This window comes from Octopus sinensis, linkage group LG25, assembly GCF_006345805.1.
Source record: "Octopus sinensis linkage group LG25, ASM634580v1, whole genome shotgun sequence".
Classification (NCBI taxonomy): Eukaryota; Metazoa; Mollusca; class Cephalopoda; order Octopoda; family Octopodidae; genus Octopus; species Octopus sinensis.
This window is the reverse complement of record NC_043021.1, coordinates 10,152,793-10,175,322: the sequence shown is the minus strand read 5'-3', so window position 1 is coordinate 10,175,322 and position 22,530 is coordinate 10,152,793. Positions and strand designations below refer to the sequence as shown.

Here is a 22,530-nt window from a genome sequence, read left to right as displayed (position 1 = left end):
CCACCTTTTCTGTTTCTCTATCCTATTCTGTCTTTCGGCTGTGTGGTTAGGGAGCTTGCTTCCTAGCTACATGGTTTCAGGTTCAGTCCCACCGCGTGGCACTTTGGGCAAGCGTCTTCTGCTATAGCCCTGGGCCGACCGAAGCTTTGTGATTGAATTTGGTAGGCAGAAGTTACTGCCTTGTGTGTATGTATATGTGAGAGAGGGGGATATTCACCTTGTAGCTTCTCTCTCTCTCTCTCCAGATAGGTAAGCCATGTATTCACATCTTCAGCAACACACCTACCTCTGTCCTTTTATCTTTTAGTTGTATCAGTCATTAGACTGTGGCCATGCTGTGGCACTACCTTGAGGAATTTTTAGTCTAACTAGCCAAGCCCAGTACTTATTTTGTAAAGATATTTATTCTATCAATCTCGTTTTGCCAAACCACTAAGTTACAGGGACATAAACACATCAACATCAGTTGTCAAACAGTGGAGGGAGACAAACACAAATATATATACGAAGGGCTTCTTTTAGTTTTTGTCAACCAAATCCACTCACAAGTCTTTGATCAATCAAGAGGCTATAATAGACACTCGCCCAAGGCATCATGAAGTTATACTCAAACTGGCCAGATCCAACATCTCACACCTACTCTATAATGCCATAGCAAAAACAAACAGTTTGGCATTAGGAAGGGCATCCAGTCATAGAAACAATGCCAAAACAGACAGGGAGCCTGAACAGCCCTTCGGCTGCTCAGCTCTTTTCAAACCCATGGCTGCATGGAAAACGAATGTTAAATGATGACCATTGAAATCTTGAAGCTACAAGATGATACGTGGATTAATTCAAGACAATGTGAATAAATAAGCATTACATTCGACAGAGTAATCTGAATGCTGAAGGTATAAATAGAGCAAAATTACACTCACCTGCACTCCAACGCTCTTGATAGGAAGGAGCATGGCAACAACAGTCTGTGATTCTGTGATACGCACTAAGTCAGCTTGTTCTTCCACAGTGGTGCAACTTTTCACCTTGTTTAATAGTGAGTGAGGCTGAAAGACAAAATTGAAAAACTGACTCAGAAAACCAAGACACAGCTAACTTTGTATATTTGTCGACAAGGGGAAATATTACACACACACACACACAAACACACAAATGCACATATGACAGACAGACAGATCAAGCTACTATCATTGGTATTAACTCATAACCTATTTCTTTACTACCCACAAGGGGCTAAACACAGAGGACAAACAAGGACAGACAAATGGATTAAGTCGATTATATCAACCCCAGTGCGTAACTGGTGCTTTATTTATCGACCCCAAAAGGATGAAAGGCAAAGTCGACCTCGGCGGAATTTGAACTCAGAACATAACGTCAGACGGAATGCTGCTAAGCCTTTCGCCCGGCGTGCTAACGTTTCTGCCAGCTCACCACCTCTTTAGATTAGTTAATCTGTAGTGGGTGATTGAGCCTCTTGGGTATTACACCACATGGAAAGATGACCTTGACATGAGAGTCACCAGCAGGTGGCTCCAGACTAGGGGTTTCCAGCTGATCAAGCCTGCCCCCATCACCCAGTTTGTCAGCCCTTTTGGACTTAGGGAAGGGAGCAGAGAGGCTCATTGTTCAAGTCACAGATGACCGTCACATGATTTAATGTAGGGTGGACCATGTATTGCAATCACAAGGCTCACACACTTGGCTGCTCGCCTTTGCCAACGGCATCCCTGAGATTGGTGATGTTGGATCTGGTTAGGGTGGTTGCAGCAGGCAGCCGGATGACTTGAGATCCGCCTTGTTCACACTATTGCACATGGCATCTGTGGGTTCATATTGGAGTTCCCTTCTCCTAGATGGACTGCCTTCCAGGCTGACAAGCTCCATCCACCCAAAAGCACACATGCTAGTTGACCCATGGTTGGGGCCTTTAACAAGTGCTACTACTCCAGGTCAGAATAGAACTGGGAACAATAGTGGCTAAGAAGTGATGTGACACTCCTCAAAACCCAAGCACTTCAATACCAAGGTCCCCACTGCTGGATGCATTTTAGTCTTACCCAGGACATAAGCTACAATGTAGAGGTTTTGTCACAAACTCATTTGGATGGAAATTGTTGCCGTTTAAATTCATGTCATCCATGATCAGGTAGATCTATGATCAAGGGTATTCCAGTCATGGCAATCCTACCATTTCACAGGTATGCCTTGGAATACATTGACTAATGCGTTCTTATTTTAAGATGATAAGGTGCACTTTGGAGGGAGGCTTGACTGCTATTTCTAGCATGACAAATAACTGCATAGAAGCTCCTTCATTGGCTTGAATATGACAGTGGAGACGAATAGCAGTACACAAAAGATTAAATAAATCAACCCCAAAAAATATTTTTCATTACATACATGTGCTCCAGCATGGTCACATACACAAAAAGAAAAAAAACCCAACTCAAACTAAGTTACCGTTTTCAAAGAGTTGCTATAGTCACTTATGATTTTCAATAACTGGTTCGTTTCTCCAAATTCTTTGTCTATATAACGATCTTCTGCACACAAGATCCTTATGGATAATCCAGGCCCTAGAATTAAATAAATAAAAAAAAAATATAAGGAACAACAACAACAATCCTTCCTACTATAGACACAAGGCCTGAAATTTTGGGATATTCCATTATATCGGCAACAGTACTTAACTATATATACAAAGACTCAACTATATATATATATATACAAAGATAAACTTACCAGGGAAAGGGTGTCTCTGTAATAATTCTGTAGGGAGACCCAAATTTTTACCAATCAGCCTAACTTCATCCTTGTGGAAATCTTTCAGAGGTTCAACTACTCGACCCTGCAAAAAGAAGAACATATTCTTACTACTACTACTACTACTACTACTACTATTATTATTATTATTATTAACAGGTACAGAAACTTACACCTGTGTCCGTCCCCTTTCTTGTTAAGTCTCTCTGGGTAACCATGCATCTCTTCTACAGTAGCACACCGGTTTCTGCCCTCATTCTTAATCACTCAGAATTATTAGCATGCCAGGTGACATACTTAACAGTATTTCGCCTGTCAATACATTCGCAGTTCAAATTCTGCTGAGGTAGACTTTGCCTTTCATCCTTTCGGGGTTGATAAATTAAGTACCAGTTACGCACTGGGGTAGATGTAATCGACTAGCTCCCACCCAACAAAATTGCAGACCTCATGCCTTTAGTAAAAATTTGGCCCCGTGCCGGTGACACGTAAAAGCACCATCCGTTCGTGGCCGTTCGCCAGCTCTGTCTGGCACCTGTGCAGGTGGCATGTAAAAAACACCCACTACACTCGCGGAGTGGTTGGCGTTAGGAAGGGCATCCAGCCGTAGAAACACTGCCAGATCTGACTGGGCCTGACGAAGCCTTCCAGCTCACAGACCCCAGTTGACCCGTCCAACCCATGCTAGCATGGAAAGCGGACGCTAAACGATGATGATGATGATGATGATAATAATATTAATAATTATCATTGTTATTATTATTATCATTATTATTATTAATAATAATAAGCGAGAACATGCTAATATAATTAGCAGGAATTTTATCTTGAAGTTTGATGACAAGTCTCCTCATATCTCAAGAATCTTTCTTAGGCTTTTCTGCAAACAATGTGAATTACAATTCCAATTTCTTTCAGTTTCTTTGGTAGGATTTTTAGGAGCTGTGCCAAATGCACCAATTACCACAGGAATAATTGTCGTCTTAGTCTTTCCCCACCCCAACTCAATCCACTTTTCCCACCCACATATTCACTCATGTTCAGTCTACCTTAGTACACCCAATCCACCCTACTTCATCTACAGTACCCCATTCAGTTTACTTTACCACATTCTGTTATTCCCACATGCAATCTACTCTAAATCCCACCAGTCATCACCACCCCACTATAAACACACACAGTTACCCACAAACCTACCCCATTCACCTATCACACCCACATTGTTTCTCCATCCCACCAACTTACCTTCAATCTTAGTTCCCGGACCAGTTCTGTATCATTGTGATGTCCTTTCATGGGATCTGTGTTTGAACTTCCAAATCTGGAGGCACTGTCAATAAAATCTGGTCTTAGTGTACCTGGGTACAGGGCAGAGAGAGAGAGAGAGGTACACACATTAGTAAAGGGTAGAGAGAGAGAGAGAGAGAGAGAGAGAGAGTAGTACAGCGTTAGTGTTTCTGGGTCTAAAGTAGAAACAAAAATAGAGTAGTACTGTGTTAGTGTACCTGGGTACCATGTAGAGACTAGTGTACTGGGGTACAAGGTAGAGGTAGAAATACATAAAGTGGTACAGTTTTAGTAAACATAGAGAGGAGCAGGAGGAGGGAGTGAGTGAGAGGAATAAGCAAGCATGAGGAGAGGAGGCAGGTGAATCGGCATCATCATCATCATCGTCATCATGGCCATCAAAGATGGTAGCACAGGTTAAAAGGATTGGGGGGGAAAGATAATTTAATAAATAATTAAGAATTTAAGAAGAAAGAACTATAATCTGAAGAAACAAGCAACAGTCTGGGCTGGTAAGGGGGAAAAAAAATTCAAAAATAAGAATTGCTTGAGTATTTTGAGGTAAGAGATTTTGCTTTTTTTTTTTTTTTTGTCTTTGCTCTGCTGTTTAGTCATGGAAGAAAGAGTACTACACAAGACCCTGAATTTTTACAAAATACTCTCCTTTTTACTCTTTTACTTGTTTGTCATTTGACTGTGGCCATGCTGGAGCACCGCCTTTAGTCGAGCAAATCGACCCCAGGACTTATTCTTTGTAAGCCTAGTACTTATTCTATCGGTCTCTTTTGCTGAACCGCTAAGTTACGGGTGCGTAAACACACCACCATCAGTTGTCAAGCGATGTTGGGGGACACACAAACATATACACACACACATACATGCACACACACACATATATGACAGGTTTCTTTTAGTTTCCGTCTACCAAATCCACCCACAAGGCTTTGGTCGGCCCGAGGCTATAGTGGAAGACACTTGCCCAAGGTACCACACAGTGGGACTAAACCCAGAACCATGTGATTGGTAAGCAAGCTACTTACCACACAGCCACTCCTCTGTTGCTCTCCTTATTTTTAACCAATCATTTTCCAATTATTTCATGATTTATGCAATGAGAATAAATGCAGGCCCCTTGAGAGGAGGAAATGACTTTGACATTTCAGGCAGTTTCACATAAGTAAAATGCCAGAACCAGTCTCTTTTCTCACATCGCACTCATGTACACACATGCACGTGCACACATGTATCTTTTACTTGTTGCAGCCACAGACTGAGGCCATGCTGGAGTACCACCTTATAAGGTGTCTTTTACTTGTTTCAGCCATTAGAATTTTTAGTTGAATGAATCAATCCCAGTAGCTTTTTTGTGTATGTTTGTGTGTCTGTGTTTGTACCCCCAACATCGCTTGACAACCAATGGTGGTGTGTTTATGTCCCTGTAACTTAGCGGTTCAGCAAAAGAGACCAATAGAATAAGTACTAGGCTTCCAAAGAATAAATAAGTCCTGGGGTCGATTTACTCGACTAAAGGCGGTGCTCCAGCATGGCCGCAGTCAAATGACTGAAACAAGTAAAAGAGTAAACCAGAGGTAACAGTCAACAGCAGAAATTAATAAGTACAAAAAAAATTCATATTTGCAGAGGGAAATACGCTGCGTTGCATTGAGAGAGAGAGGTTAAACTAAGAAAATAAAACTTACCTTGACCAAGGTAAACTTCATGTGGTTTGAGATTTAATTCTTCGATGACATCAGTAGCCACCTGAAAAGGTACGAAAAATTGATTAGAGCATCTTTTCAAAATAGGAAAGGGGTTACAGGAAAATATTGCATTGGGGGAGGGGACTACTGTATATATGTATGTATATAAAGATTTGTGCATATATGCGTGTGTGTTATACATGTATGTGTGTGTATATATATTGTTTCTTTAGGTGTTCTCTATACGGCTGATAAGGTGAGTTAAGTTCTTTAACCCTCGGCAATGGAATAATGGGTCACTAATGAAGATTAATTAAGTCTGAAATCAGCGCTGATATGACTCCATCTCACTTGTCTTAGGGAGGGATTGATGATGGTGATGATTGATGATGATGTTCATCTCAAATTTTGGCACAAGGCCAGCAATTTCAAGGGAGGAGGTTAGTCGCTTACATCAACCCCAGTACCCAACTGGTACTTATTGACCCCAAAAGGATGAAGGGCAAAGCTGACCTCAGCAGAATTTGAACTCAGAACATGAAGACAGACAAAACGCTAAGCATTTTGCCTGGCATGCTAATGGTTCTATCAGCTCGCTGCCCTAACCCTTTTGTTACCAACCCCGCTGAAACCGGCTCTGGCTCTGTAGTACAAATGCCTTGTTTTCAAAAGTTCTGAATTAAAATCTTCCACCAAGCCTTAGTCACAATTTATGTTCCTAATACTAGCTGAATGATAACTAAGTTATTTTACTAAATTCTTTGTTATATTTAAAGTAATTGAAAGAAACACAAAGCATCTCAAAATAAATACAGTAACAAAAGGGTTAATAATAATAGCAACAAACTTTTACCTTCATAAATGTATCACCAATAATTTTCCGTTTTTCCTCTGGGTTGGTTATGCAGTTTAACATGTTGGTCTTTTTCTTACAAGAATTTGGATCTGTGCTGTCTATAGGAATGGAGGTGGTTGAGTTGTAGAATGTGTGAGCAGCTCTTACCACTGTGGTTCAAGAAAAGAAAAAGAAGCAGGAATGGTAACAAAGACCCAAAAAGTGGGAAGCATATTTAAGTATTTCTAGTTTATTTTTAATGCCTAACCCTTTTACTGCAGAAATCAGATATCTCCATTTGAAATGCCATTACCTTTTACTACAGAAAGCAGTTTTTATATATTATACCAATATCTATCTTTTGTGGAAGAATGTCATGTTTTGAAACTATTTTGTCTGTTTCAGTCATTTGACTGTGGCCATGCTGGAGCACTGCCTTTATGTAAAGTTTATTGAGGCAACATGACTTGCAGAAAATACCAATTCTGTTTTTTTTTTTTTTTGGTAGATCATTATTGGAATGGACCATGAAATTTAAAGAATTAATACAAGAAAATTCTGTTTGTAATGCATTTTTTTTTATCAATTATAAGTAGCTTGCTTACGAACCACATGGTTCCCAGTTCAGTCCCACTGCGTCGCACCTTGAGCAAGTGTCTTCTACTATGGCCTTGGGAGTGGATTTGGTAGATGGAAACTGAAAGAAGCCCATCGTATATGTGTGTGTTTGTGTGTTTGTGTTTGTTCCCCCAAGATCGCTTGACAACCGATGCTGGTGTGCTTACATCCCCGTAACTTAGCGGTTCGGCAAATGAGACTGATAGAATAAGTTCTAGGCTTGCAAAGAATAAGTCCTGGGGTCAATTTGCTCGACTAAAAGGCAGTGCTCCAGTATGGTCACAGTCAAATGACTGAAAAAAGTAAAAGAGTTATAGGACTGTGAGGTTTTGAAATTTTCACTGCTACCAAATATAACCATATTTAGAATTAAAAGAAAAATTCCCCTCTTTCCTCATAATTATTGAAGAACCTTCATCGTTGTCAGCTTTAAATGAGCAAATCTTATGATCAACAGGTATTCCAAATATGACCAACCCATCTTTCTCTTAGGCATTGCATATAGGACTACACTTTCCACAGTGCCACTCTCTTTTCAAGATAATTAAGTGGAATTTGAGGGAGATTTCTTTGCTATTTCTAGTAACCACGCAGAGGCTCCTTCATTGATTCATAAGAACAAAGTTTTATTACAAATTCCAGTTTCAATAACGATAAAGTTAATTAGTTTTAACTAAATTTCTCCAAATTATTATTTTCAAATTTGTATTTCATTAGAAAATAGGGTGGGGCAATGGTTAACGGCCTGGATTGCTGTAGTGTATACAAAGTTGTCTTTGTAAGGTCAAATCATACCAGCACCTCCTCCTACCCCAACAACTACTTGCTGAAGTCATTTGGGTTCTCTTTACTGGTTCAAGTCACTGGACTGTGACCATATTAGAACGCAGTCGATTACATTGGTTCCTGTGCTTTATTTTATAGAATTCAGAAGGATGAAAGACAAAACTGACTTCCATGGATTTGAACTCAGAATGTGACGAGACAAAATTAAATATGTCAATATATTTTCGACTCTACTATTTCTACCCTTTCACCTTCACCTATCCCACCCAATAATTATAGTAATGGTTCCTAACATTTGGAGGGAGGAATTAGTTGATTAAATTGACTACAGTACTTTATTAGACAGACTCAGAAGTCCTTCCTTCCTAACAGCATCAAGAAGGATTTCTTTAAAGTGGTCACTGAATCAGATATTAGCTATGGGTCTTCAGCATGGGTACTGGACATCATCATCATGATCATCCAGTGTTTTTCAAATCTGGCTTTTGTCCCCGTTAACGGGGGTGGCTGGATCTACCTCAATGCCATAGCAACCAAGGTAGGAAGGTGCAGCCCACCCCAACCCTTAGGCTGGTTAGTGCCCATTCGCCTTTGCTATCACGAGGCTTTTTTGGACCTGGATTTTCAATGGGGAGTATGCCCTTGCTTACCCACAACCTCAGTTTCTAGACATGAGTGGTCCTAAGACCAAGGCCTCAAACACGATTTTTAAGAAATGTGGTGGAAAACTAGCACAAGAAGGCAGGGATGCTACTCCCTGAGACCCTAATTGTCTGACCAAAAAAACTTTACTGGCAGTTTATCTTACTGACCACTAGAAGGATGAAAGGTAAAGTTTATCTAGTCAGGATTTGAACTCAGAATATACAGGTTTGTAATTAAATACCACGCCAGCGCTGCCCCGACTGGCTCCTGTGCCGGTGTCACATAAAAAGACCATCCGAACGTTGCCAGCTGGTACGTTAAAAGCTGGTACGTGCCGCTGGTACGTTAAAAGCTCCTACCGATCGTGACCGATGCCGGACTCCCCCCCCCCGGTGCAGGTGGCACGTAAAAAGCACCCACTACACTCGCGGAGTGGTTGGCGTTAGGAAGGGCATCCAGCCGTAGAAACTCTGCCAGATCAGACTGGAGCCTGGAGCAGCCCCTGGCTTCCCAGACCCCGGTCGAACCGTCCAACCCGTGCTAGCGCGGAAAACGGACGTTAAACGATGATGATGATGATGATGAAAGTACTTTGTCTGACTCTTTAACAATTCTGCCAACCCACTGCCCACTGATTCTAACGACAACAACAACGACGACGACGACGACAATGTTTGACAATTCTGACCTTTGACCTTCACCCCAATTCTGGAAAGAGACTCTTCAACCTGTTTGCTTTCATTCTTCCTCATGAAACCATTGTCAATGTGAATGGCAATCACCTGGTCTTCATTCAAGGCTTTGTTGAGCAAGGCAGCACACACCGTGGAATCAACTCCGCCACTCAGCAATATCTGACAATCGAAATAACAAACATTATGAAACAGCAGCAGCATTATTAATATCAACATCAAAATTAAGATTAGAGAGAAGAATGATACACACATCAAATAGGTAATTTATTCAAGACAGACAGACATCAAGAGTACCCATCAAGAGTACTCTGTCATCTTGCTAGAGTAGGGCCACAGACCTGTATAGGACCATGCATCATTTAGGTACCAGGTCCCACAAAAACAATAAATAATTTATTTCTATCTTATTGACTATCACAGTCAACAGGGTGTTTTTGCATTATATATGTAATAATTGGAGGCGCAATGGCCCAGTGGTTAGGGCAGCGGACTTATGGTCGGAGGATCACGGTTTCGATTCCCAGACCGGGCATTGTGTGTGTTTATTGAGCGAAAACATAGTGTTTTGAGCTAAATATAGAGGGGACAAACAAGGACAAGGGGATTAAGTCAATTACATCGACCCCAGTACGTAATTGGTACTTAATTTATCAACCCCGAAAGGATGAAAGGCAAAGTTGACCTCGGCAGAATTTGAACTCAGAACGTAATGGCAGACGAAATACCGCTAAGCATTTCTCCCGGCATGCTAACGTTTCTTATTTCTTTATTGCCCACAAGGGGCTAAACATAGAGGGGACAAATAAGGACAGACAAACGGATTAAATCGATTGCCTCGATTCCAGTGCATAACTGGTAATTAATTTATCGACCCCGAAAGGATGAAAAGCAAAGTCGACCTCGGCGGAATTTGAACTCAGAACGTAATGGCAGACAAAATACCGCTAAGCATTTCGCCCAGCATGCTAACATTTCTGCCAGCTCGCTGCCTTCGCCCCGCATGCTAACGTTTCTGCCAGCTCGCCACATTAACACTTCTGCTGTGGAAGACAGGTCCTCTTGAATACAGCCAAGTGCCAGATATCACAGCCCTTTGTCATCTCCATCTGTAGGGAAACTGGTCCTTGGTGCAAAAAAGATTGGGGACCGCTGCACTATAGAATATATCTATACAAGGTAGAATAGACGCGAGGGGTACCTACCAGTACTTTGTGTGATCCCACTGTCGAACATATGTAATCTATACAAGACGTCTCACGGCACTTCATGGTGTACGTTCCTTTGCATTCAGCCACATCATACAGAAAGTTCTGTAGCATTTGCTTGCCACAGTCAGTTTGGTCAACTTCGGGGTGAAACTGTACACCGTACAGCTGGGACTTCTCGTTGCTGATAGCTACAGAACAACAACAGCAATAATTTTAATAACAATACCAACAATAATTATAGCAACAAGAAGAGTCAAATAAGCTAAAACAAGTAAGGCCTCAATGTAGTCACTCAACTTGCTAGAAATAGCAACCAAATTTTCTTCAAATCACATCATACTGTCTTAGAAAAAAATGTGACACTGAATAATGTATCTAGAAAGAAAATAACTAGCAGGATGACCATAGTTTGAATGCTTTTGATCATAGGTGTGCTCAATCAGGGTTGACCCAGGATTAAACTAAACTTCATAAGAAAAACAAAAAAAAAATGAAAACTGGAAATTAAGGAAAAGAAAATATATAAAATAAAACTTGAAAATATCAAAGAAAAAGAAAACAAAACCAAGGATATTTTTGTTACATCCGAGTTACATTTTACAGTATAACTCAGGATGTACCAGTAATTTATGAAACAATGAAAACTATACCTCATACAGAATGAAATACCATGACAAAGAGATATATATATATATATATATATATATATATATATATATATATATATATATATATATATAAACACACACACACGACAGGCTTCTTTCAGTTTCCGTCTACCAAATCTACTCACAAGGCTTTGGTTGACCCAAGGCTATAGTAGAAGACACTTGCCCAAGTGTCACGCAGTGGGTCTGAACCCGGAACCATGTGGCTCATAAGGAAGCTACTTACCACACAGCCACTCCTATGCCTATATATATATCGTTTAGTGTCCGCTTTCCATGCTAGCATGGGTTGGACTATGGACGCTAAACGATATATATATAGGCATAGGAGTGGCTGTGTGGTAAGTAGCTTCCTTATGAGCCACATGGTCCTGGGTTCAGACCCACTGCGTGACACCTTGAGCAAGTGTCTTCTACAATAGCCTTGGGTCAACCAAAGCCTTGTGAGTAGATTTGGTAGACGGAAACTGAAAGAAGCCTGTCATGTGTGTGTATCTTTGTTTCTGCGTTTGTCCCCCCAACCATTGACAACCAATGCTGTCCCTATTACTTAGCAGTTTGGCAAAAGAGACTGATAGGATAAGTACTAGGCATACAAAGAAAAAGTCCTAGGGTTGATTTCTTTGACTAAAACTATGTAATTCGGTACACCAGCAAGGCCGCAGTCAAATGACTAAAAGAATAAAAGACTATTTTATACACGTATATATATTGTCAACACACTCACCAGCAGTAATATTCCCTGAATGTGCCACAGCTTTGAATCCATCTGCTATTTTGTCAATGCTGTCACCATGGGTCAGCAACACTTGCTGCTCACTTGCCAGACCCCTAAAAGGAGAAAAAGATGTAATAAGCTTTTCAGTTCACACCAGAAAAGACCAAATCAAACACCAACAAGAATCAACCACACTCTCTGAATAAAATTGCAAATAAAACCAACCCTTTCCGACCCCAGACCAATTATTTGCGATTAATAATGTGGACCCCTCATGTTTCTCTCCTTTTACTCAGGAGGGAAAGCCGTGCCCGTGACCCCTTCAGAGAGCCTAAAATACAAGTGAAAGAGAGAGAAGGTATCCTCAAACCAGAAATCTGTTCCAAGTACTTGCAAAAGAGTGGACTTGGCTAAAGGTACACAAGACATCAGGTGAGATGATAAAATGGGAGACAGATAAAGTCTAACTTTCAGTTGGATTTGAATTCAGAATGTAAAATCCAGAACACTAAAAAGAATCCATTCTGATGTTCTTACAGTTTTGCTTACTTACTTCTCTGGTTTGGTACTTTTTATGATACCAACTCCTGAATAAATGAAAAGCAAGGCTGACTTCAATTTGGCTGTCTTCCCAGATGCTTCAATAATTTCATGCAAACACACCATCCATCACAGTTCCTCATGCATGTTCTTAATTCCTCAATATTTGCCATTCCACTGTCCTGAAAAAAATGTCCACATAGGTGCATGGGTGTGTGGTAAGTAGCTTGGTTCTGTGTTCAGTCCCACTGCATAGCACCTTCTCAAGCTTGAGAAGAAGACCTGTCAAGCCAAGCAAAGTTGCAGTCATAGCAGATACTGGCGTCATGCTGGTGGCACATAAAAGCACCCATTACACTCTCAGAGTGGTTGGCGTTAGGAAGAGCATCCAGTCGTAGCAAACCACGCCCAATCAGATTGGAGTCTGATGTAGTCTTCCAACATGCCAGCCTGGTCAAACCATCCAACCATTGCCACATGGATAATGGACGTTAAATGATGATATACATACACACACACACAGATGCACATACATATATACATACATGCACATATATGCATGTATGTGTAGGGTAGAGACCCCATTCGGTCATGAATGACCATGGGATTGCACCTAGAAAGTTCCCCTCTGAAGCACAAGTCTGAGCATGGTTGTTTTTATGGAAGACCAGCAGTCACCCATGCATACCAACCTCCCTTCTCCATGCCACCAGTGTTATCCAAGGGAAAGGCCAATACAGCTTGGAACCAGTGACATTGCAACTCATTTCTACAGCTGAGTGAACTAGAGCAACAAGAAATAAAGTGTCTTGCTCAAGAACAGAACACACAGCCCAGTCCAGAAATCAAATTCCCTACCTCATGATTGTGAGCCCAACACTCTAAACACTCAACCATGCACATTCACTCATACATACATACATACATACATATTCACACAAACACAAATAAGCAACTACGTATATGCACACACAAGGAACAAGAAAAGTATGTCATATATATTTACTTGAAAATGGGACATTTTGAATCAACAGTAACTTTTAACTGTCCGTCTTCTTTGGACTCCTTCTTCACCACTGTACCATTAAATTCTTTGTTCATCATCTGAAAAACAAGGCAAACATTAGACCCTGTAGAATACTCATATTTTACAGCATGTTTAATAGATTTTGTAAGGATAAACTTCTCAATCTTTTGCAATATAAAGTTTATTTCAGTTTATGTAATCTTTCATACTTCATTTGGTTAAATTTAATATTGACTGGCTTCTGTGCCGGTGGTACATAAAAAAGCACCAACCGATCGTAGCCGCTGCCAGCCTCCCCTGACACCTGTGCCGGTGGCACGTAAAAAGCACCCACTACACTCACGGAGTGGCTGGCTTTAGGAAGGGCATCCAGCTGTAGAAACACTGCCAGATCAGACTGGAGCCTGGTGCAGCCTCCTGGCTTCCCAGACCCCGGTCGAACCGTCCAACCCATGCTAGCACGGAAAACGGACGTTAAACGATGATGATGATGATGAAAGCTTTAGCCTAAAAAAGGGAAAGTTGTGCAGCTAATTAAATTAGCTTAGGTGACTACCAACCTGTAGTACCTGCTTACTACTGAATGAAACCACCAAGGTGACAACTTACAGCTAAGCTTGGTGGGCTGTACTATCAAGCAGAAGCTGCTTACATCTAAATGAACTCTATTACCTTATGGTACCAACTTACAGTTTACATGAGAGAACTGAGATATGTGGTGCACTGCTGTGCTCAAGAAGACCAGCCCACCACAACAGAGTTGAGATCCTAAAACCAAAGTACCATATAAAAAGCACTGATGATGGTACCATGTAAAAAGCACCCAGTACATTCTGTGGAGTGTGGTTGGTATTAGGAGAGACATCCAGCTGTAGAAACCAAGCCAAAACTGACCGTGGTACGTGGTACAACTCCTGGCTTTGCCAGTTCTAGTCAAGCCGTCCAACTCATGCCAGCAAGAAAAACAGACGTTAGATGTTGATGTTAATGAAATATATTCATGTAACGCTTTAGCCATGGTCACAACAGAGTGCCAGAGGCTGGGATTGAACTGCTGACTTATCAGCTGGTCCATTAACACAAGAAATACCAATATTTCTTACTTCCTACAAGGATCGTAGCGGTCATTTTTGACTGGTGTTGAAAATCTTTATCTAATCATCATCATCATCATCATCATTTAGCGTCCGTTTTCCATGCTAGCATGGGTTGGACGGTTCTACTGGGGTCTGTGAAGCCAGAAGGCTTCATCAGGCCCAGTCAAATCTGGCAGTGTTTCTACGGCTGGATGCCCTTCCTAACGCCAACCACTCCGTGAGTGTAGTGGGTGCTTTTTACGTGCCACCCGCACTGGTGCCAGACAGAGCTGGCAAACGGCCACGAACGGATGGTGCTTTTTATGTGCCACCGGCACGAGGGCCAGGCGAGGCTGGCAACGGACACGAAACGGGGCGGTGCTGGCAACGGTTGCGAAACGGAAAGTTCTCTTATGCCACCGGCACTGGTAACACATCTGCAATTTCCATTGATCGATTTCGATTCTGATCCTCACTTGCCTCAATGGGTCTTCACAAGCAGAGTTTCAACATGCCACCGGCACTGGTAGCACATCCGCAATTTCCATTGATCGATTTCGATTCTGATCCTCACTTGCCTCAACACGTCTTCACAAGTAGAGTTTTGTGTCCCAAGAAGGGAAGGTATGCATACGTAGGCTGGCTCCATCCCATGTAGAGAAGGCCACGGGTTGTGGACTCACTTGTCCTGCCGGGTCTTCTCGCGCACAGCACACTTCCAGAGGTCTCGGTCTCTAGTCATTTCCTCAGTGAGACCTAAAGTTCGAAGGTCGTGCTTCACCACCTCGTCCCAGGTTTTCCTGGGTCTGCCTCTTCCACAGGTTCCCTCAACCGCTAGGGTGTGGCACTTTTTCACACAACTATCTTCATCCATTCTCGCCACATGACCATACCAGCGCAAACGTCTCTCTTGCACACCACAACTGATGCTTCTTAGGTCCAGCTTTTCTCTCAAGGTACTTACACTCTGCCGAGTGTGAGTACCGGCATTACACATCCATCGGAGCATACTGGCTTCATTTCTAGCAAGCTTACGCATATCCTCAGCAGTCACGGCCCATGTTTCACTACCATGTAGCATGGCTGTTCGTACACACGCATCATACAGTCTGCCTTTCACTCTGTGCGAGAGGCCTTTTGTCACCAGCAGAGGTAAGAGCTCTCTCAACTTTGCCCAAGCTATTCTTACTCTAGCAGTTACACTTTCAGCACACCCGCCCCCGCTGCTGACTTGGTCACCTAGGTAACGGAAACTATCAACTATTCTAGTTTTTCTCCTGGAAAGTGACGGAAGTTGGTCTCAGAGCATTTTCAGTGTTTATTGTTCCTGAGCATCTGCCACATACAAAAACCATCTTCCTAGTTAGCCTTCCTTTGACATTGCTGCATCTCTTATGTGTCCATAGCTTACACTTGGTGCATCTTATAGAGTTTCTACCTACACCTTTTCTACAGATCGAGCAGGGCCATCTACCTGAAGGTGTTTGTGATTTGTCTACCTTCCTACTGATTACGACTTTGGTTTTAGCTAGATTGACTCTGAGGCCCTTCGATTCTAATCCTTGTTTCCACACCTGAAACTTCTCCTCCAGTTCTGATAGCGACTCAGCAATTAGAGCAAGGTCATCAGCATAGAGGAGCTCCCAAGGGCATCCTGTCTTGAATTCCTCCGTTATTGCCTGGAGGACTATGATAAATAGGAGGGGGCTGAGTACTGAGCCTTGGTGGACCCCTACCTCTACCCGGAATTCTTCACTGTACTCATTTCCAACCCTCACCCTACTAGCGGCGTCCCTATACATGGCCCGCACAGCTCTCACTAACCATTCATCTATCCCTAGTTTTCTCATTGCCCGCCAGATAAGGGATCGGGGGACCCTGTCGAAGGCTTTCTCCATGTCAACAAAAGCCAGGTACAGGGGCTTATCTTTGGCTAGGTATTTCTCCTGCAGCTGCCTTACCAGGAATATAGCATCAGTAGTAACAATTCATTTTAAATATAAGCTAATGCAGTGAATAAAGGATTTATTTTAGCATTTATTGAAAAAATTTACATAATATATATACATATATACACATATACTCTTTTACTTGTTTCAGTCATTTGACTGCAGCCATGCTGGAGCACTGCCTTTAGTCGAGCAAATCGACCCCAGGACTTATTCTTTGGAAGCCTAGTACTTATTCTATCGGTCTCTTTTGCCAAACCGCTAAGTTACAAGGACATAAACACACCAGCATCGGTTGTCAAGCAATGTTGGGGGGACAAACACAAACATATACACACATACATATATAGGACGGGCTTCTTTCAGTTTCCCTATACCAAATCCACTTACAAGGCTTTGGTTGGACCGAGGCTATAGTAGAAGACACTTGTTCAAGGTGCCACGCAGTGGGACTCAACCCGGAACTATGTGGTTCGTAAGCAAGTTACTTAGCACACAGCCACTCCTGCACCTATATAAAATAATGTTCATGACTGCACATTCAATACAGCCATAGAGATTAAAAAGTAAAAAACAAACACAGTCATACATGACTGCTCAGTACTTCTAGTGTTAAGTACCTGACTCAGCCGATCCAATCATTCACGCTCTTCCGCATGCAGCACTACACAAAGTAGGAAAATAATCAATACCCTACCTGCATGCCATAACAGATGCCAAGCACAGGGAGTCCACACCGGAAAATATCAGGATCATATCGTGGTGCATCTTTAGCATACACAGAACTTGGTCCTCCTGATATGATGATAGCTCTGAAATCGCAAGAGAGAAAAAAAAAACACAAATCAGAATCAAAACCAGAACCAACATACAGACAGAAATAAACCCACCCACCCTCCTCAGCAAAACCCTTCATTCACTGAAGACATGGCCATGTTGTTAACAAGCTTGTTTTGCAACTATGTGATTCCAGGTTCAATTCCACAGCATGGGACATTGAACCTGCCTGGAAGCCTATCAAAAGCCCAGCTCTTCCTAGATACTACATATTTTGCTTACTACCTCAAACCATTTCACTGTTACTCATCCTTCACCCATTAACCCGTTTGATGCCAAGACCAGCTGAAACTGGCCCCAACCCTTTTTCTGTGATGCAAACCTCAAACCCATCATTAAAATTTCATGTTCATTTATGTTCCAAACACCAGCTTAAAATAACAATTATTTTGTCTAAATTCATCACTGATCTAAAGAATTACTTGAAACAAAGGCAATGTATACCAAGAGGAATATGGCAACAAAAGGGTTAACACTGTTCCTTCCACCCACGCACATACTCCTGCAACCTACCCTACCATTTCTTTCTCATCATTCTCCTTTCTGTTGTATAAATCCTTGCAGTTCTGCGGCCCTCCTACTCCCATTTTTTCTGCAGTCAGTCATCTCCCACTTCTCCAGTTCATGCACCATTAGTTACCCTCTATCCCACATCTACCATTCACTTACATCCACCCTTCACCCCTACCCAATTTTTACAGTTGTCGGCCACTTCAATTCTTCACTACTCACTCCCCCATACACTATTGCAACCCCCACCTATACCCCTGTCTCAACTCACTTCCGCCCAGACACCGCAATGTGACTCATTTTAGCACTTTCCAGCTTCTCTATCTCTCTCTAAAATGTTACTAACAACTTTACAGCAAGAAACCTGTTCTGCTCTGGTCCCTTTCCTCAAACTTTTACCTCAGTTGTCTCCTAACATAAAGCCATCCCCTTGCAAGCAGTAGCAGTAACCTCAGTAGTGCAGGTGGCACAAAAAAAGCAACCAGTAAATGCTATAAAGTGGTTGGTGTTAGGAAGGGCATCTCGCCATAGAAACTATGATAAAACAGACTGGAGCATGACATTGTCTCTTGAAAACACAAAACCAGGGTTTGGGTTACAGGCAAGTGGTGACTCAAAGTCTGTAGTGATCCATAAACTGTAAACATTGTTCTTACAAAACTACTACTTAAAAGTTACAGCCAAGTACTTTCTTAGTTGACATTGTCTACCAATAAAACTTACAGACAAATCTTTCTAAACAGTAAACAGAAGAGATGAAATGAGTGAGCTTCAAAGAGCTTCAGAAATATCAGATACAACAATAAGAAGAAAGACTGTTACCTGTATCCTTTCTCCTTCACAGCAAATGCAGGAGTATCTAAGGGTATTATGTCACCTTCAATATTCAGTTCACGGACTCTGCGATCAATTACCTGAGAATATAAAAAAATATATGATAAGAAAAAATCCAAAATTAACTGAATTATTTCATGAAATTTTAACCAGTCTGCTTTCCTGCTTTCAACTTGTGTAATTATTTGTGGAGTGAATATTTGAAGTGGTAGGACAGATTGAATGTGTTCTTTCAGCATACAAGCATAATAGCTTTTGTGCCCTTAAGTATAATTGTACCCTATACAGTTATATATCTCTATAAATGTATTTTACCTAAGAGGTTTTTATATGCTGGCCATTGATAAAATTCATTAATTTTAATGATTTTATTCTCTATGCTTTAAATATAACCCATTCACATTATTTACCTCTGTACTACACTGACCAAATACACATGTGTTGAGGTGGACTGCGAAATTTGATGTATGTATATTTGGGACTATTATATGTACTCGCATATAATATACTATTATATCATTGAAATCTGAAAGCATCAAGATAACGCAGGAAAAATTCAAAAGTAACACTATCATCATCTTCAATTAATGTCCGTTTTCCATGCTGGCATGGGTTGGACAGTTTGACTGAAGACTGGAGAACTGGGAAGCTGCACAAGGTTCCAATCTGATTTGGCATGGTTTCTATGGCTGGATGCCCTTCCTAATGCCAACCACTCTGAGAGTGTAGTGAGTGCTTTCTACGTGCCACCAACATGGGTGCCAGTTGTGCACAATCTGAATGAATGTTAGATTTGGTAGGATAATCTAAATGCTGAAGGGTTAATATTACATCAATATTAAAAGATTTACACAACTGATAACGAATCACTCTGTTCTCTAGTCTTTTATGTTAACCCTTTCGTTACCAACAGTGGAGGTGCAATGGCCCAGTGGTTAGGGCAGCGGACTCGCAGTTGGAGGATCGCGATTTCGATTCCCAGACCGGGCGTTGTGTGTGTTTATTGAGCGAAAACACCAAAAAGCCCTACGAGGCTCCAGCAGGAGGTGGTGTACTCTTTCGCCACAACTTTCTCTCACTCTCTCTTCCTGTTTCTTGAGTAACACTGCAATGTGGTTCGTAAGCAGGCTACTTACCACACAGCCACTCCTATGGCTAAATACAGGAAAATGAATTACTTTTCTTTCTATCAATGAAATAAATAAGTAAATAAAATGACACAAAAAAAAAGTCCATCAAATCTCACCTTTGCATACAGTGCACCTGCATCTAAAATAGCAATTTTCCCATCTGCATCTGGGATAACTCCATTGATATGGTTATTTGTGGATCCATTCATTCTAAAATCTGAAGATAGAAAGAAAAATCATTAATACCATAAATCTCGAGTATAATCTGCATTTTTTCCCCAAAATTTAAAGGTCAAAATCCCTAGTGCGTACTATATACGGGGTTAAAAATGAAAAATATTTTCTAAGCAATGTCCTAGTCTCTATTTGCTGTCCGGCAATGTTTATTCAGACGCATTTTGTGATGTCGGGCGCGAAAATACCTTAAGCTAAGCCTGAAAGCAATGAAGTCATAAAAGAATCATTCATAACTTGCAGTAAGCAACATTTATTAAAATAAAAGTATTAAGAACACAGAATAACATGTAACAAAAACAATTTGCAAACATATTTACATTCCCATATAACAGTTAAGAACATCACCATTATTGTATTACGCATGCATGGAAGTGTTTGTTCGACTAGGTGCTGCTGGCTTAATTACACATGACTCAAGTTAGAGAAGGGGTGCATATTATACACAAAGTTTAGGTTTTTCAGAGGTACAGCCCCCTAAAAATCTCCTGCGTATTATACTCAAAGATTTACGGTGTCGCTTTATTTTGACTAAAGGGACAAGGTCTACTTTAGACAGAGGACACGGGTAGTTTTGGACACAAGTTCAGGGTGTACTTTGATTGGAGGATATGATCACTTTGGAATAACTGACAAAGTTTGTTTAAGACACAAAACATGAAAGTTCTATTCGGGACTATTGCAAACAGCAGTCACAGTCTATTGCAGAAAACAGTCATGATTTAGTTCAGATAGCAATCACAATCTACTGCAGACAGTGGACAAGGTCAATTTAAGATAGTAAACAAGATAAAACATAAGATCTAACACAATGAAGAATAGCTCTGTGTTCCATCTAAGGTCATCCTATCTTTTATATTGATAGGACTATATGCAATAATCCCTTGAAATCATGGATGTTACATTCCAAAAGCACCTGTGATAGGTGAAAATCCGCAAAGTATAAACAGTACTGTACCATGTATTTATTTTTAGTTATTTTTATAATTTTACTCTTCTGCTCTTCTACTTGTTTCAGTCATTTGTCTACGGCCATGCTGGAGTACGACCTTTAGTCGAGAAAATCAACCCCAGGACTTATTCTTTGGAAGCCTAGTACTTATTCTATCGGTCTCTTTTGCCGAACCGCTAAGTTACAGGGACGTAAACACACCACCATCGGTTGCCAAGTGATGTTGGGGGGGACAAACACAGATAAACAAACCTATACACACACATACATATATGTATATATATATATATATATATACACGATGGGCTTCTTTCAGTTTCCGTCTACCAAATCCACTCACAAGGCTTTGGTGGGCCCAAGTCTATAGTAGAAGACACTTGCCCAAGGTGCCATGCAGTGGGAATGAACCCGGAACCATGTGGTTCATAAACAAGCTACTTACCACACAGCCACTCCTGCACCTGTATATATTTATATTATTCTAAATGCAAAACAACACCACGGAGGGATTGACGTAAGCTTAAATAATAAACCACGATAGATGAACTGCACTATGCTGAGGGATTACTTAACACATTTGATGAAGATTTGGTCACTATTTCCAGCATGTTGGGCATCCATGTGCTTACTTAGTTGGTTCATAGTGTGGGATAGTACAACATACGATGGACGTGATTTGGTGTGGTGCAGTCAGTGAGGCTTTAGTTGGTGTCAAACAAAGTGGTGTCATGTAATTTGAGTTGATGTCATATGATGTAAACTGAGATGTAATACAGTGTGATATTTAAGTATATGAAGAACCATGGGGCATACATACAAGCATTTATATATATATATATATATATATATATATATATATATATGTATATATATACACACACACACATTTGTTTTCTTTTGTTTCAGTCATTTGATTGTGGCCATGCTGGAGCACTGCCTTAACGGGCTTTCTTCTAAGAGATCAACCCCATAGATTTATTCTTTGTAAGTGTAGTACTTATTTCTATCAGTCTCTTTTGCCGAACTGCTAAGTTATAGGGGACATAAACACACAGGCAACGGTTGTCAAGCGATGGACAGGGAGGGGGTGGAACACAAACAAACACACACACATATATATATATATACGATGGGCTTCTTTCAGTTTCCGTCTACCAAAACTACTCACAAGGCTTTGGTCAGCCTGAGGCTATAGTAGAAGACACTTGCCCAAGTTATCACACAGTGGGACTGAGCCTGGAACCATGTGGTTGAGAAGCAAGCTTCTTACCACACAACCACGTCTGTGCTTATATATATATATATAATCTTTTTTATTTTTCTTATTTCACTCATTAGACTGTGACCATGTTGGGGCACCGCCTTGAAGAACTTTTTTTTAAGCCAGGTACTTACACTATCAGTCTCTTTTGCCAAAATACTAAGTTACAGAGACATAAACACACCAACACCGGTTGTCAAGCAGTGGTGGGAGACAGATACACAGAGACACACATATACATATATATATATACT

General features: G+C 41.1%; 1 protein-coding gene across 1 annotated transcript in view; it reads right to left on the bottom strand.

Moving 5' to 3' along the window:
- Positions 1 to 22,530, bottom strand: part of LOC115224318 (GMP synthase [glutamine-hydrolyzing]) — a 40,291-nt gene that overhangs the window by 7,001 nt on the left and 10,760 nt on the right. Inside the window, exons 2-14 of the mRNA XM_029795170.2 lie at positions 19,946 to 20,046; positions 18,688 to 18,779; positions 17,216 to 17,330; positions 13,473 to 13,570; positions 11,936 to 12,039; positions 10,535 to 10,728; positions 9,326 to 9,491; positions 6,607 to 6,758; positions 5,754 to 5,814; positions 4,012 to 4,124; positions 2,746 to 2,851; positions 2,464 to 2,579; positions 921 to 1,046 (exon numbers count right to left, since the gene is read on the bottom strand). Coding sequence (XP_029651030.1) covers positions 921 to 1,046; positions 2,464 to 2,579; positions 2,746 to 2,851; positions 4,012 to 4,124; positions 5,754 to 5,814; positions 6,607 to 6,758; positions 9,326 to 9,491; positions 10,535 to 10,728; positions 11,936 to 12,039; positions 13,473 to 13,570; positions 17,216 to 17,330; positions 18,688 to 18,779; positions 19,946 to 20,046 — 1,544 coding nt within the window. The remainder of the gene's footprint in view (positions 1 to 920; positions 1,047 to 2,463; positions 2,580 to 2,745; positions 2,852 to 4,011; positions 4,125 to 5,753; positions 5,815 to 6,606; positions 6,759 to 9,325; positions 9,492 to 10,534; positions 10,729 to 11,935; positions 12,040 to 13,472; positions 13,571 to 17,215; positions 17,331 to 18,687; positions 18,780 to 19,945; positions 20,047 to 22,530) is intronic.